Source organism: Bombina bombina, chromosome 2 (genome assembly GCF_027579735.1).
Source record: "Bombina bombina isolate aBomBom1 chromosome 2, aBomBom1.pri, whole genome shotgun sequence".
Taxonomy (NCBI): Eukaryota; Metazoa; Chordata; class Amphibia; order Anura; family Bombinatoridae; genus Bombina; species Bombina bombina.
In genome coordinates this window covers 1001693139-1001711430 of record NC_069500.1, presented here as the reverse complement: position 1 = coordinate 1001711430, position 18292 = coordinate 1001693139, and the positions used below count along the sequence as shown (strand labels likewise).

General features: G+C 36.6%; 1 protein-coding gene across 1 annotated transcript in view; it reads left to right on the top strand.

The window, feature by feature from the left end:
- The window catches only part of ZGRF1 (zinc finger GRF-type containing 1), a 329862-nt gene that overhangs the window by 94315 nt on the left and 217255 nt on the right, over positions 1–18292 (top strand). The window contains exons 15-16 of the mRNA XM_053700189.1: positions 2904–3050; positions 18006–18120. Of these exons, the coding sequence (XP_053556164.1) occupies positions 2904–3050; positions 18006–18120 (262 nt within the window). The remainder of the gene's footprint in view (positions 1–2903; positions 3051–18005; positions 18121–18292) is intronic.

The window sequence follows — 18292 nt, the reverse complement described above, 5'->3', positions numbered from 1 at the left end:
TATCTAGGGAGATATATTATAGAGTCTGGAAGACTTATTTTTCTTCAGGATGGTTTAGATAAAGGTTTGTCCGCAAGTTCCTTGAAAGACAAATCTCTGCTCTTTCTGTTCTTTTTCACAGAAGGATTGCTAATCTTCCTGATATTCATTGTTTTGTACAACCTTTGGTTCGTATAAAACCTGTCATTAAGTCAATTTCGCCTACTTGGAGTTTGGATTTGGTTCTGGGGGCTCTTCAAGCTCCTCCGTTTGAACCTATGCATTCATTGGACATTAAATTACTTTCTTGGAAAGTTTTGTTCCTTTTGGCAATCTCTTCTGCCAGAAGAGTTTCTGAATTATCTGTTCTTTCTTGTGAGTCTCCTTTTCTGATTTTTCATCAGGATAAGGCGGTGTTGCGAACTTCTTTTGAATTTTTACCTAAAGTTGTGAATTCCAACAACATTAGTAGAGAAATTATGGTTCCTTCATTATGTCCTAATCCTAAGAATTCTAAGGAGAAATCGTTGCATTCTTTGGATGTTGTTAGAGCTTTGAAATATTATGTTGAAGCTACTAAGTCTTTCCGAAAGACTTCTAGTTTATTTGTTATCTTTTCCGGTTCTAGAAAAGGCCAGAAAGCTTCTGCCATTTCTTTGGCATCTTGGTTGAAATCTTTAATTCATCTTGCCTATGTTGAGTCAGGTAAAACTCCGCCTCAGAGGATTACTGCTCATTCTACTAGGTCAGTTTCTACTTCCTGGGCATTTAGGAATGAAGCTTCGATTGATCAGATTTGCAAAGCAGCAACTTGGTCCTCTTTGCATACTTTTACTAAATTCTACCATTTTGATGTATTTTCTTCTTCTGAAGCAGTTTTTGGTAGAAAAGTACTTCAGGCAGCGGTTTCAGTTTGAATCTTCTGCTTATGTTTTTCATTAAACTTTATTTTGGGTGTGGATTATTTTCAGCAGGAATTGGCTGTCTTTATTTTATCCCTCCCTCTCTAGTGACTTTTGTGTGGAAAGATCCACATCTTGGGTAATCATTATCCCATACGTCACTAGCTCATGGACTCTTGCTAATTACATGAAAGAAAACATAATTTATGTAAGAACTTACCTGATAAATTCATTTCTTTCATATTAGCAAGAGTCCATGAGGCCCGCCCTTTTTTTGTGGTGGTTATGATTTTTGTATAAAGCACAATTATTCCAATTCCTTATTTTTTTATGCTTTCGCACTTTCTTATCACCCCACTTCTTGGCTATTCGTTAAACTGATTTGTGGGTGTGGTGAGGGGTGTATTTATAGGCATTTTAAGGTTTGGGAAACTTTGCCCCTCCTGGTAGGAATGTATATCCCATACGTCACTAGCTCATGGACTCTTGCTAATATGAAAGAAATGAATTTATCAGGTAAGTTCTTACATAAATTATGTTTTTTCTGCAAACAGTTCTCTGCATTGTTAGCATGTTAGATAATATTGGGTCTGCAACTATTCTATGCATTTCAATCTGGAGTGATTAATAGACAGTTAGGCACCCTTACCTCAAGCAGCTGGACAGGAAGATAATAGGGAAGTGGCTGCTAGATCTTGTTGCTCGATAGGTCTGGTCTACTCTGTGTACACAGATTAATTTCAGTCTGCTAAATTGCATAACTTTGCTGCAACACAAGCGGACAGCTCCACCTACTGGCTATTTTAATTAGTGCACTGCTTTTCAATGCTTTTCAATAGCAGCCACATGACTGAAAAAAAGGTTGTTATTCTGAAACTGCGCAAATTGAACCGGTGTAAACCGAGGGCCATCTGTATTTAAAATGCTTGTTCACTGAGAATATCTAGCTATGCTTCACGTGCACTTGCAGAGAGAAATGTTAACACTAAAATAGTCATATTTTTTTCTAGAAGCATTTCTGTCAATACACGTATATTGCAAATAAGGTTCTATTCAAGAAGTACTACTTCTATGTGCATTTAAATTTTGAATAGAATATCCCTTTAAAGTCTGCAAGAGGAAAAGACTGTGATTTATTTGAAACATGATTTCACTGAAAAGGACATTCAAAGGGACTTGAAGCCCGTCATATATTTCATGACTCCGATAGAGCTTTCAATTTTAAACAACTTTCTAATTTATTTCTATTATCAAATTTGCTTAATTCTCTTGATATCCTTTGTTGAAGGAGCAGCAATGCTCTACTGGGAACTAACTGAACTCGTCAAATGAGCCAATGACAAGAGGCATATATGTGAAGCCACCAGTCATCAGCTAGCTCCCAGTAGTGCAAAATATATGAAAACATAGTAAATTAGATAATAAAAGTAAATCGGAAAGTTTTTAAAACTGCGTGAATCAAGGAGGTTTAATTGTCACGTTACTGTTCCTTTAAACAGAGAGGCCAAAAAGCTAATTTTCTAATCTGCAATTGCTGCAAATCAAATATCTGGTTTAAGCATTTTGCAGCATTTTCAAAAAAACCTGGGTTACAGATTTTGCTTTTTTGGTCTCTGTAGGGAGCATGGGACACACCAGAGCTTTTTTACACAAAAGCAAAAGGTGTTAAATGTCCCTTAAATTATTTTCAAGCTTCTGTGCATTATATCTAATGCTAGTCTTTAATAAAACTGTAGTAGATTGTTTAGAAGGGGAATAGTGGGTGTGGATGTAGCACCATACTAAAAATGTTTGTAAACCATTGTTCTTGGGTGTAAATATAATCCATTGCACAGTAATGAAAGCAAGTAATACAGAATATATTGTATGATGTCTGTTGTTCTTTTACAGTCTATAATGTAACTAATTACACGTCTGAGATTAGATTATATAGAGTCACTTTAATATTCTTACTATATACATTGCTGTGATTTTAGATTTAGTGCTGAAGACAATCTGTAACTCTGTATTTCTTTCCTTCAGATGACCTCTGGGTTGTTTCAAAAACCTTAAGCTTTATTCCAGTGGAATCCTTCATTGCGTGCAGTGTTTTTTTTGGTCCTACATCTAACAACGAGATAGAGATTCTGCCCCTAAATGGATACTACCCTTCAAACTGGCCATCAAATAGTAAGTATTGCCACTGCAAGAAACTAAAAGCTCAGCCAAGTGCATGTATCCAATTAATAGACGGATTACGAGCGGTGCATTAACAGTTACGTGTGAGCGATAAAGGGTTTATCACGGATGCTTGCGCACGTCAGGTTTTCCGTTTGTATTACAAGTTGAAATTAAATGCAGTTGCTTGAGCACAATTGCAATTTACGCTAGATGGATTACCGCATCCTCAGAACTCTGGTTAACCGTTTTGGGAAACATAAAAGTTGAACAAAACACATCAAAATTACATTAAGAAGTACAGTTACACTCAAAATAACACCATCTAATAAAAAGTTAGAAAGGCTCAAAGATATGAGGTCTCGGGTACAGATACAGATACATACATATACATAGTAATGTATTTTATAGAACAGATACATCCTAAGGAGCACTCGCTTACCAAAGATATAGTAAAAAGGTAGCAACGACAAAAAAAATAATAAGCATGAATAAATTAAAAATTAACGGTTGCCTGATGCACATTTCGTCTCAGCTTCTTTAAAAAGGAGAGGTACATATACATGTCTGATGATGTACATGAATGTATATACAGTATATGTATGTGTGTGTGTGTATATATATATATATATATATATATATATATATATATATATATAAAGGTGCAAAAGTCCTGCACTCACTATACCCAAGTTGCTCCGGGGTGCATCCCACTATATGTACATAAGAAGGCCAAAGAGAGCACTCGCCGTTTTCAATGTGTCAAAACATGTATTCCATGTGAACGTTTTCGGGGAGTGACCCCATCATCAGACAAATTCAAACAAAGCAAAGCATTAGTTCCAACTTTATCCAGCAGGACGGGGCGATTCAACCTATTGTGAGTATCAGATCTGTAAAACCGTTGTGGAGCTGGATAGTACTGTTTATCATTTTACCTTTGTGGAATATACACTATATTAACTTGGGGATACAGCTTCACTGGCTTATAAAAAAAATTTACAGTATCAATTCATCATCTTATATCAGTAAAAACTGTTCCTTAACCTACTATTGATATAAAGCGTAGGCTAATAACAGCCGCTGCTTAAACCAGACTTTTGAACATATATTTATATCACTTGCATATTGTTATTGATGCTCTCTCATAGGTACTGCATTTTATATTGTGTACATTGTTTATAGACACCGGTTTCCGTTTTTATGTTTCATATGTGATTTTAATAAATATTAAGTACAAGATTGTAACATTTTAGGAATATTATCTCTCCTTTTTTTAGCGCCACCCACAATTTCTATGTTTTATATTATGTCACTATTTTAAAGCAGTATAGGGTTTTATTTGGGATTAGCAGCTCACTTGCAGCTTGGTTCTTTTTAGGCTAAATGTTTTTATCTCCAATTGGAAAACATATTGCTCTTCTCAAAAGGTCTCTATTGCCATCAAACTTGGTCCTTTAATTATTTTGGACTTATTTTTGACTGGAGTTTTTGTGTCCAGGTCAAAGACATTTAAGAACTTTGTACATGCATATTCCTTGTTCAAAGGATTGCATAGTGATCCTGGATTTAATACAGGCAGCTTGTATTTTGTTCCATTTGCAGTTCATCCGCTTTACCCCAAAACATTTAGTAGGCTTGTCTTAAATTTTTCATAATTTTTCCTCCGTTAAATTAACAAGGTGAAGGCAATCTTAAGGAAGGAGTTTTCTGCTGCCAACCTGTATTTATACAGATGCCAGTTTTTTTGGTTGAGGTGTGACTGGCAATTAAATCAAGGCTAAGGCAATGTGGTCAACTCTGGAGTCTTCCCTTCCCATAAATGTTTTAGTACTCAAAGCAGTGTATTTTAGCTTTAAAGGGATAGCAAAATCAATATTAAATTTGCATGATTCAGATAGAGCGTGTATTTTTAAGACTCTTTTAAATTCACTTCTATTTTCAAATGTGTTTTTTTCTCTTTGTATCCCTTGTTGAAAAACAATACGCACATATCATACACTAGTGGGAGCTATCTGCTGATTGGTGCCTGCACACATTTGTTTCTTGTGATTGGCTTACTTGATGTGTTCTGCTAGCTGCCAGTGTTCTTCAGCAAAGGATAACAAGAGACTGAAGCAAATGTGATAATAGAAGTAAATTAAAAAGTTGATGTTCTATCCAAATCACAAAAGAGAAAATGTTGGGGTTTCCTGTCTCTCTTTAATCGCCTGGTGACCCTTTTGTACTAGCTTCTTGTTCCTATTCAGTCAAACACATGACGGTTACATACACTATTTGGCCAAAAGTATAAGGACACCCCTGCTAATTATTGGGTTCAGATGTTTCATCCACACCCATTGATAACAGGCGCATAAAATATAGCCCATAGCAATGAAATTTCCATAGACAAACATTGGCAGTACAATGAGTCCTACTGGAGAGGGTTCAAAGGATACCACTTCTGCCACAAGTCATGTTTGTGAAATTACTTAGAAAGAGAAAAATGCAGCACTTGTGGGACACTTTCGATAAAAAATCCAAGTTTTATTCCATAATGTTAAAAACACAGGTTAGGATCAGGGAATTAACCCCTTACGCGTTTCGTGCTCCAACTGAGCACTTAGTCATAGGGATATCTGCTAAGACCGGACATGGCCTATTTAAAGGCACAGTGTCCAATCATGCAGTCTGTCAAAAAAGTTTTAAAAAAACAACAATATAAAAACATGTTAGCCTAGAACATGATCATCTAACAATACTTGTGCAAGAGATTGCTAAACATCAAAATTAATATCTTATTGTCATATTGTAAACATATACAGCCCGTTGCCACATCATAGTATATAAAACAACAGACTTGACCAAAACAACAGGAAATAGCACAGATCTAATTGTAAAGCCTTATATATGGATATTGAATATTACCCAATACCTTCAACTAACCTAGTACGTTTGCAAACGTACTAGGTTAGTTGAAGGTATTGGGTAATATTGGAGTATTGGAGGAGTGATAATGTACTGGGTTGTTTTTTAGGGTTTGTTCTAGGCCCCTACATAATACAAAGATATTTTAGACAATTGGGTGCTTCCAAATTTGGGGCAGTAGATTCCTATTGCAGCATGAATGCACCCCTGTGTACAAACCGAGGTCCATGAAACATGGTTTTGATATACAAGGAACATGGCAACCCCAGACAATCGTTTAGGCCTTCATTTGACCTCGTCAGTGAGGTGCAGCCATTTTCCTCTAAGCACATTGAGCAAGTTTACGTATTGTTTTTCCTTTTTTTCCCTTAGAGAGACTAAATACAAACAGAAAGTGAAGCATGTTCTCAGGAACGAACACCAGCGCAATAACTTGTTCTATGGTGATCTACCACCTGGGAGCAGCTCCTTTTAGCCCAAGAACTTTCTTGAAGTATATCATTCTGATCCTGCCTAACAAGGTCAGTCCAGCCCCAAAATACCAGGCAATCTCTCTCTGAACAAAGAGCATGCCATTTTATTATAAATCCGTAGATAATTCTGATAAATGTATTTATTTACACTCAGAACCATATAATGGCGTACCTTGCTTGGCACTTATTTTCATGACAGTGCTTCTGAGTCATTTCTGGGTCAAACCCCTTTTTCTTAACAGTTGCGCTCAACGGATTAGTGCGCCTGATGACGTAACATAGAGGGGGGTAGTTATCAAGCCGTCAACCTCAAATACGCTGCGTATTCCGCAGCATATTTGTGGCGAGGCTGATACGCCTTAGTTATCAAAGGCTCGAGACCGGCAAAAGTAGAATTTTGTGACGTAAGCATCGATCCGCCGGACTCAGTCCGACACAGATCGATTCTTACGTCACTCCAGATGTTCCGCACACAAGTGCGGCACATTCTCACTACTTTTGCTAGCTATCAAAAAACTAGCAGGTACGCTCGGCACTTTTCCGGTCCAGCGTACCTGGTTTTCAAAGCGCCAGCCTGGAGGCGGCGGATCCCATAGGAATCAATGGGAGTCTGACCATAGCGAAAGTACAAGTTCGCTGCTGCCAGACATCCCATTGATTCCTATGGGAGCTGTCTACACCTAACACCCTAACATGTACCCCGAGTCTAAACACCACTAATCTGACCCCCCCTACACCGCCGCAAATAAATAAAGTTATTACCCCCTAAACCGCCGCTCCCGGAGCCCACCGCAAGCTACTCTATACATATTAACCCCTAAACCGCTGCTCCCGGAGCCCACCGCAACTATAATAAATGTATTAACCCCTAAACCGCCGCTCCCGGAGCCCACCGCAACTATAATAAATGTATTAACCCCTAAACCGCCGCTCCCTGAACCCGCCGCAACCTATAATAAATGTATTAACCCCTATCCTGCCCCCCCTACACCGTCGCCACCTATAATAAATTTATTAACCCCTATTCTGCCCCCCCTACACCGTCGCCACCTATAATAAATTTATTAACCCCTATCCTGCCCCCCACTACGCCGCCGCCACTGTAATAAAATTATTAACCCCTAAACCTAAGTCTAACCCTAACCCTAACGCCCCCTAACTTAAATATTAATTAAATAAATCTAAATAAATTACCTCTTATTAACTAAATGAATCCTATTTAAAACTAAATACTTACCTTTAAAATAAACCCTAATATAGCTACAATATAAATAATAATTATATTCTAGCTATCTTAGGATTTATTTTTATTTTACAGGTACCTTTCAATTTATTTTAACCATGTACAATAACTATTAAATAGTTATTAACTATTTAATAGCTTACCTAGCTAAAATAAAGAGAAATGTACCTGTGAAATAAATCCTAACCTAAGTTACAATTACACCTAACACTACACTATACTTTAATAAATTATTCCTATTTAAAAATAAATACTTACCTGTAAAATAAACCCTAAGATAGCTACAATGTAATTAATACTTATATTATAGCTATCTTAGGATTTATATTTAGTTTACAGGTAACTTTGTATTTATTTTAGCTAGTTAGAATAGTTATTAAATAGTTATTAACTATTTAATAACTACCTAGCTAAAAGAAATACAAAATTACCTGTAAAATAAATCCTAACCTAAGTTACAATTAAACCTAATACTACACTATCATTAAATTAACTAAATAAACTACCTACAAATAACTACAATTAAATACAATTACATAAACTAACTAAAGTACAAAAAATAAAAAAAGCTAAGTTACAAAAAATAAAAAATTAAGTTACAAACATGTTAAAAATATTACAACAATTTTAAGCTACTTACACCTAATCTAAGCCCCCTAATAAAATAACAAACCCCCCCAAAATAAAAAAAAACCCTACCCTATTCTAAATTATATAAATTTCAAAGCTCTTTTACCTTACCAGCCCTTAAAAGGGCCATTTGTGGGGGCATGCCCCAAAAAGTTCAGCTCTTTTGCCTGTAAAAGAAAAATACAACCCCCCCCCCCCAACATTAAAACCCACCACCCACATACCCCTAATCTAACCCAAACCCCCCTTACAAAAACCTAACACTAATCCCCTGAAGATCATCCTACCTTGAGTCGTCTTCACTCAGCCGAGCCACCGATGGAACTGAAGAGGACATCCGGAGCGGAAGAAGTTAATCCTCCAAGCGGCGCTGAAGAAATCTTCCATCCGATGAAGTCATCATCCAGGCGGCGCTGAAGAAGTCTTCGATCCGGCCGATGTCATCTTCAAAGAGGCGCTGAAGAGGTCTTCTATCCGGGCGAAGTCATCTTCCAAGCCGGGTCTTGAATCTTCCTTCCGCCGACGCGGAACCACCTTCTTCACCGACGGACTACGACGAATGACGGCTCCTTTAAGGGACGTCATCCAAGATGGCGTCCCCTCAATTCCGATTGGCTGATAGGATTCTATCAGCCAATCGGAATTAAGGTAGGAAAATTCTGATTGGCTGATGGAATCAGCCAATCAGATTGAGCTCGCATTCTATTGGCTGTTCCGATCAGCCAATAGAATGCGAGCTCAATCTGATTGGCTGATTGGATCATCCAATCGGATTGAACTTGAATCTGATTGGCTGATTCCATCAGCCAATCAGATTTTCCTACCTTAATTCCGATTGGCTGATAGAATCCTATCAGCCAATCGGAATTGAGGGGACGCCATCTTGGATGACGTCCCTTAAAGGAGCCGTCATTCGTCGTAGTCCGTCGGTGAAGAAGGTGGTTCCTCGTCGGCGGAAGGAAGATTCAAGACCCGGCTTGGAAGATGACTTCGCCCGGATAGAAGACCTCTTCAGCGCCTCTTTGAAGATGACATCGGCCGGATCGAAGACTTCTTCAGCGCCGCCTGGATGATGACTTCATCGGATGGAAGATTTCTTCAGCGCCGCTTGGAGGATTAACTTCTTCCGCTCCGGATGTCCTCTTCAGTTCCATCGGTGGCTCGGCTGAGTGAAGACGACTCAAGGTAGGATGATCTTCAGGGGATTAGTGTTAGGTTTTTGTAAGGGGGGTTTGGGTTAGATTAGGGGTATGTGGGTGGTGGGTTTTAATGTTGGGGGGGGGTTGTATTTTTCTTTTACAGGCAAAAGAGCTGAACTTTTTGGGGCATGCCCCCACAAATGGCCCTTTTAAGGGCTGGTAAGGTAAAAGAGCTTTGAAATTTATGTAATTTAGAATAGGGTAGGGTTTTTTTTTATTTTGGGGGGGTTTGTTATTTTATTAGGGGGCTTAGATTAGGTGTAAGTAGCTTAAAATTGTTGTAATATTTTTAACATGTTTGTAACTTAATTTTTTTTTTTTTGTAACTTCGCTTTTTTTATTTTTTGTACTTTAGTTAGTTTATGTAATTGTATTTCATTGTAGTTATTTGTAGGTAGTTTATTTAGTTAATTTAATGATAGTGTAGTATTAGGTTTAATTGTAACTTAAGTTAGGATTTATTTTACAGGTAATTTTGTATTTCTTTTAGCTAGGTAGTTATTAAATAGTTAATAACTATTTAATAACTATTCTAACTAGCTAAAATAAATACAAAGTTACCTGTAAACTAAATATAAATCCTAAGATAGCTATAATATAAGTATTAATTACATTGTAGCTATCTTAGGGTTTATTTTACAGGTAAGTATTTATTTTTAAATAGGAATAATTTATTAAAGTATAGTGTAGTGTTAGGTGTAATTGTAACTTAGGTTAGGATTTATTTCACAGGTAAATTTCTCTTTATTTTAGCTAGGTAAGCTATTAAATAGTTAATAACTATTTAATAGTTATTGTACATGGTTAAAATAAATTGAAAGGTACCTGTAAAATAAATATAAATCCTAAGATAGCTAGAATATAATTATTATTTATACTGTAGCTATATTAGGGTTTATTTTAAAGGTAAGTATTTAGTTTTAAATAGGATTCATTTAGTTAATAAGAGTTAATTTATTTAGATGTATTTAATTATTATTTAAGTTAGGGGGGCGTTATGGTTAGGGTTAGACTTAGGTTTAGGGGTTAATCATTTTATTACAGTGGCGGCGGCGTAGTGGGGGGCAGGATAGGGGTTAATAAATTTATTATAGGTTGCGGCGGGTTCATGGAGCGGCGGTTTAGGGGTTAAACTATTTATTTAGTTGCGGAGAGGTGCGGGATCAGCAGGATAGGGGTTAATAATTTTATAATAGAGGGCGACGGTATAGGGGGGGCAGGATAGGGGTTACTAGGTATAATGTAGGTGGCAGCGGTGTCCGGGAGCGGCGGTTTAGGGGTTAATACATTTATAAGAGTTGCGGCAGGGTCTAGGAGCGGCGGTTTAGGGGTTAATACATTTATAAGAGTTGCGGCGGGGTCTAGGAGCGGCGGTTTAGGGGTTAATAACTTTATTTAGTTGCGGGAGGCTCCGGGGGCGCCGGTATAGGGGGTAGAACAGTGCAGTTTAGTGTGAGTGCTTAGTGACAGGCTAGCAATAAAGCTGGGAAAAAGCCGAAGGGCAGCGAGATCGGATGAGTGATAACTGTCACAGTCCGCTGCTCATCGCCCCGCGGCTTTTTGACAGCTTTATTTGATAACTTAGGCGAACGTATTCAAGGTCCGCGGCGGCGAAGGTAGGCGAGCTTAGGCGGACGTATTGGGCCGGCGAAGCCAGAAAAGTAGACGGCTTGATAACTAGCCCCCAGAGTCTGAGGGTTTAAAAATGTTCTCCAAAACACTTCACAAACCCATTAAAATAATTTATTGCACACATACACACACTTTTGAACCCTTTCTAGTTAAATACTTTGAAAAAATGAAATATCTTTTTTTTTTTTATATATTTTAATGTTTATTGTGTTTAGAATAGAAATACTTTGCATTCCAATATTCTTCAAGTATATTCTTCACGTAGAAGAAAATGTATACATATATATATTTCTACATATATATATATATATATATATAACTATACTTGATTGTTTATGTCTATATATATATATGTATATATATATATATATATATATATATATATATATATATATATAGACATAAACAATCTGTATGTGTGTGTGTGTGTATATATATATATATATATATATATTTAAAAAAATAATTTATTCTATGAGTACATTTAAATGTAAAGTATTCATAACTACTTTCGTCTTTACCGTGTTGGTCTAAGTTTACTTTTAGTGGGGTTAGCGAGCGAAAGTAAAAGTGTTTGCACCACTTGTAATATAGCCCAAAATGGGTCATTTTGGGTTGCACTCCTACTTGTACTCCTACACTACAGAAAAAATGGGGTATTTATAAAAAAAAGCCAAATTTTGAACAAACTGGGTGCCTGACTTGTATTTTACCATGTATGGTTGGAAGCTAGCATGTGTAGTTCTAGGTTAGAAAACATCTTGAAGTGGCACCTGCATCTATCACATTTGGACAAATTATATAACTAACTCTTCATTTTATGCTTTTAATATAGCTGAGTAAGGGTAGGCTATAGTGTGTTGTATATATGTATATATATATATATATATATATATCTTAGAACATGTTGCTTTGCACTGTCAGCTAATGTGTAGAAATTATTTATTTTATAAACTCTTACAGTAACAACAGGAAGGCAAGCTCTCTCTGTACTATAATCAGTTGGGTACAGGGGTTATTTTGGCCTAAGCAAACAGGGCACTTGCCTAAAGCAGCAGATTGGAGGGGGCAGCACTTTTTGAGTCTCTGTTGCAAGCAACTAACTCTAGCAGTCAGACATTGATTAAGCACGGATTGGCACTGACTCACATCAAGAAATTGTGTGATTAGTCCGCTGAGCGCTTCCCCACTCAAAGTAGGACCTACAGCTGCAGTTCCTACCTCGGGGTGGCACCAGCGGAGCACTTGTTTGGAGTCAAGTCTGGACCAATAGCTTTGGATGCGGAGGGATAGATAAGTGTGCTGTACCGTGACTTCCTCCCTCAAGGTAGGGGCTGCAGCTGAGTACTCTCGGGGAGGTGATGGGTGCTTAGTGGCCTTTTTTGGCTGCTGGTTGGCCATCACACTATCGACCACAGAGTTCTACCTCACAAAACAAACTGGAGCAGGTCAGCCTCATCACAGTTGTAATTAAGGTACCTGTCTAATATTTTTGTGTTATACCTTCCTGCATTCTGACTGGCTCTGTTTGTAAGATTGCTGGTGATTATATCTGTATGGAGCTTACAGATACTTACTTTTTAGCTATATAATGGGGGATTTTGCCTTAGGAGCTTACAGTTTAGAGGTAACTTTAATTTATTTAGCTATTGCCTTTAGTTTTGTTGGCTTTCAGCACTTAGTATTGTGTTTGGGGAAGTTTTGTTTCAAGAAATCTGTGTTTGGGCCTGACCAACAAATATTATGGCCAAAGGAAAGCATAAAACCTTGGGGGTGGGGTAGCAGAATTTTGAGTGCCTAGGGCAGCACAAAACCTAAATACACCACTAGTTGTGTATGTTACATACAGTGTGCATTGCAATCCTGATTATGCTCTCAGAAAAACATATAGCTTTTCATCTATTAAACATATAGAGCCTTGGAAAAAAAAAAAGTGTAATTAATGGGACATAATACTCATATGCTAAATCATCTGAAACTAATGCAGTATAACTGTAAAAAGCTGACAGGAAAATATCACCTGAGCATCTCTATGTAAAAAAAGGAAGATAATTTTACCTCACAATTTCCTCAGATCAGCAAAGTCCTGTGTAAAAATGTATCTTTCAGTTACTGTCCAGCTGCAGGTAAGAAAAAATGAAGAAATGAACTGCAGCCAATCTGCATCAACAGTGCTGAGGTCATGAACTCTTTTACTGTGATCTCATGAGATTTCACTTAACTCACATGAGATTTCATAGTAGACTTCCTTAAACTGAATAGGGAAATAAAATGAGTGTGCAAGAAGCTCACTCCCTTGCCTGTCCCAGGACAGACATACTGATTTGCTGCTCAAAGGGACACTGAACCCAAAAAAAAATATTTTGTGATTCAGATAGAGCATGCCATTTTAAGCAACTTTCTAATTTACTCATATTTTCAAATTTTCTTCGTTCTCTTGCTATGTTTATATGAAAAAGAAGGCATCTAAGCTTTTCTTTCATGTAATTGGCAAGAGTCCATGAACTAGTGACGTATGGGATATACATTCCTACCAGGAGGGGCAAAGTTTCCCAAACCTCAAAATACCTATAAATACACCCCCCACCACACCCACAATTCAGTTTTTACAAACTTTGCCTCCTATGGAGGTGGTGAAGTAAGTTTGTGCTAGATTTCTACGTTGATATGCGCTTCTCAGCATGCTGAAGCCCGGTTCCTCTCAGAGTGCAGTGAATGACAGAGGGATGTGAAGGGAGTATTACCTATTGAATGCAATGGTCATCCTAACGGGGATCTATTTCATAGGTTCTCTGTTTTCGGTCGTAGAGATTCATCTCCTACCTCCCTTTTCAGATCGACGATATACTCTTATATACCATTACCTCTGCTGATTCTCGTACTGGTTTGGCTATCTACTTTATGTAGATGAATGTCTTTTGGTAAGTAGGTTTTCCTTTATTTAGACACTCTCAACTATGGTTTGGCACTTTAAATGTAAAGTTCTAAATATAATGTTTGTACTTATATTTGCCATGATTCAGGTGTATCAGTATATTTCCTTTTTGCAGACTGTCAGTTTCATTTGGGAAATGCATATGAAAAAAAAAAAATTCTTACCTGGAATTTTCAAATTGACTTTCTTTCTAAATTGCGGGCTGTTAGGCTTGCGGGTGCGCAAAATGCTATAATTTATTGCGTCATTCTTGGCGCGTGACTTTTTTGGCGCGAGAATTACGTTTGTTGACGTATTTTCGTCATTTCCGGCGTCTTAGTTGCGTCATCTATGACGCTCGTGTTTGTTGCAGACGTTCTTGGCGCCAAAAAATATTTTGTCAGTTGTGGGCGTCATACTTGGCGCCAGATTTCTGACATTATTTAAGTCTTTATTTCATTCTGCTTCTGGTTTTCAGAGGCTTATTTTGTTTGCATTTTTTTCCCATTCCTGAAACTGTCATTTAAGGAAATTGATATTTTGCTTTATATGTTGTTTTTTCTCTTACATTTGCAAGATATCTCAAAAACTGTTCCTGTATCAGAAAACACTGTTGGGTTCCTGATGACTGATATCAGTCCTACCAAAGCTAAGTTCATTTATTTTAATGTTATGAATTTTTATCTTTAGCTATGGTTTGTAATAAGTTATCATGATAAGCTTTTACATGCAGAGTCCATCAGTACTAATGCATTATCTATTGCTATTCTTTTAACATCTAATGTACGAAATATACCTAGGAATTTATAAGAATATTTTTCTGATTCTATTCTAAAGGCTTTGTCTGCCATCCCGCCTTCTAATAAAATGTAAAGGTCTTTTTTAAACTTCTCATTTAGTTGATGAATTTTCAAATGACCGACAACATACTGAATTATCCTTCTCTGATGATGTTTTATCTCATTCAGAATATCTTTCATCAGATATTGACACTAACAAATCTACTTTTTTACTTTTAAATAGAGTACATTCGTTCTTTGTTGAAAAGGTGTTGATTATATTGGATATTGAGGAGACTAGTCCTTTTTGATTTTAAGACTAGCTAACATTTAAATTCTGCTTATTAACCTCCTGTGGTTTCTTCAGAGGGTTTTTTCCAGTTCCTGATACTAGGGAATGGAATAGGCCTGGGACTTCTTTTATTCCTTCTTTAAGGTTTTTAAATTGTATCCTTTGCCAGCAGTTAGTTTGGAGTTCTGGGGAAAGATCCCCAAAGTTAATGGGGCTATCTCTACTCTTGCTAAACATACTACTATTCCTATGGAAATAGTATTTATTTATTCCTTCAGATGGGAAACTTGTATCTTATCTAAGGAAAATTATTTTATTTTCAGGTCCTTTTCTTAGGCCTGCAATTTATTTGGCTGATGTTGCAACTGCTTCAACTTTTTGGTTGGATACTTTAGCGCAACAAGTATAAGATTATGATTTGTTTAGCATTGTTAAGTTGATTCTAGACCTTCTATCTCAAGGTCCATTTTTCCATCAGGATCTCAAATCATTAAACTTGAAGGTATGGAGATTGAACGCTTAGTGCTTAGTCACAGAGGTTTCTCTGACTCAGTGATTAATACTATGTTGCAGGCTCGCAAATCTGTGTCTAGAAAGATTTACTACCGAGTTTGGAAGACTTACATTTCATGGTGTTCTTCTCATAAATTTTCTTGACATTCTTTTAGAATTCCTAGAATTTTACAGTTTCTTCAGGATGGTTTGGATAAGGGTTTGTCTACAAGTTCCTTTCACAGAAAAATTGCTAATCTTCCTGACATTCGTTGTTTTGTACAGGCTTTGGTTCGTATCAAGCCTGTCATTAAGTCAATTTCTCCTCCTTGGAGTCTTAATTTGGTTTTGAGAGCTTTACAGGCTCCTCCGTTTGAACCTATGCATTCTCTGGACATTAAATTACTTTCTTGGAAAGTATTGTTACTTTTGGCCATCTCTTCTGCTAGAAGAGTTTCTGAATTATCTGCTCTTTCTTGTGAATCTCCTTTTCTGATTTTTCATCAGGATAAGGTGGTTTTGCGGACTTCTTTTAAATTTTTACCTAAAGTTGTGAATTCCAACAACATTAGTAGAGGAATTGTTGTCCCTTCGTTGTGTCCTAATCCAAAGAATTCTTTGGAAAGATCTTTACATTCTTTGGATGTGGTAAGAGCTTTAAAATATTATGTTGAAGCTACTTAAGATTTCAGAAAGACTTCTAGTCTATTTGTTATCTTTTCTGGTTCTAGGAAAGGTCAGAAGGCTTCTGCCATTTCTTTGGCTTCTTCGTTATAGCTTTTGATTCATCATGCTTATTTAGAGTCGGGTAAATCCCCGCCTCAGAGGATTACGGCTCATTCTACTAGGTCAGTTTCTACTTCCTGGGCTTTTAAGAATGAAGCTTCTGTTGATCAGATTTGCAAAGCAGCAACTTGGTCTTCTTTGCTTACTTTTTCCTAAATTCTACCATTTTTGATGTTTTCTCTTCTTCAGAAGCAGTTTTTGGTAGAAAAATACTTCAGGCAGCTGTTTCAGTTTGATTCTTCTGCTTATATTTTCAGTTTTTTTTCATTATATGATTAAAACTTTTGATTTGGGTTGTGGATTATTTTTTCAGCGGAATTGGCTGTCTTTATTTTTATCCCTCCCTCTCTAGTGACTCTTGCGTGGAGTTCCACATCTTGGGTATTTGATATCCCATACGTCACTAGCTCATGGACTCTTGCCAATTACATGAAAGAAAACATAATTTATGTAAGAAATTACCTGATAAATTAATTTCTTTCATATTGGCAAGAGTCCATGAGGCCCAGCCTTTTTGTGGTGGTTATGATTCTTTTGTATAAAGCACAATTATTCCAATTCCTTGTTGATGCTTTCGCTCCTTTCTTATCACCCCACTTCTTGGCTATTCGTTAAACTGAATTGTGGGTGTGGTGGGCGGTGTATTTATAGGCATTTTGAGGTTTGGGAAACTTTGCCCCTCCTGGTAGGAATGTATATCCCATATGTCACTAGCTCATGGACTCTTGCCAATATGAAAGAAATGAATTTATAAGGTAAGTTCTTACATAAATTATGTTTTTTATTGGTTCAGTACTCTGGACAGCAGTTTGTGATTGGTGGGTGAATTTATCCACCGATCAGCAAGGACAACCTAGGTTGTTCACCAAAAATGGGCCGGCATCTAATCTTACATTCTTGCATTTCAAATAAAGATACCAAGACAATAAAGAACATTTGATAATAGGAGTAAATTAGAAAGTTGCTTAAAAGTTTATGCTCTATCTGAATCACAAAAGAAAAAAATTGAGGTAAAATATCTTTCTTTTTTACATAGAGATGTTCAGGTGATATTTCTTAGTCTGCTTTTTACAGCTATGCAGCATCAATTTCAAGTGTTTCAAAATGTGGGTATCATGGCCCTTTAATGTAATTCCATCAACATGTGCCATGTTAATAATATCATGTTGTAATAATCAGTTATTACCCCTATAAATAACAGATAAAATACCAGGTATTGAGAAATATGAGAGGTAACAAATGGATCACATAGTAGATTATGTTAAATATCCTATTCAGTTACTGAAATCATACTCCAATATATGTCTAGCACAGTGTGGTCTGTTTCAGTGTTCAACCATTAATAAACTCCCAATTACAAATCCAATCCACAACCCATAATATGCATTCCGTAATAGCTTGGTGAGCAAAAATTAATTACTGTACATCTGTTTTATAATTAAAGTATGCAAATATGATAAACTGTGTTTAAAATATAATTGTCATTTGCTATGCATTCTGAACTGTTTAAATAACATTAATGCCACAAATCTTTGTATCTTTTACGTCAGCAAATAATTATGTCTTCACTGAAGTGACAAAGTGCATTTTATCTCTACTTAATATATTTCTTCTCTGCAGTGATTGTCCATGCATTGTTAGTTTGCAATGCAAGTACAGAGCTTACATGTGTGAAAAACATACAGGAGCATTTTACTGTGGCCACGCTACCAATAATGCCACATCTGCTGAGAATGTAAGTGTTTTACTAATATTTTTCAATAATTATGCAGTTTGATATTTTTTTAATTGTAAAACTGATTCCACTAAAAGGCTATAGCCTATTTTTGAGAAACACTCAAATGAGTTAGCTCTGTTTCCTGATATATGGAAGTATGTCTATGGGCAAATTAATTTAACTTCTTACT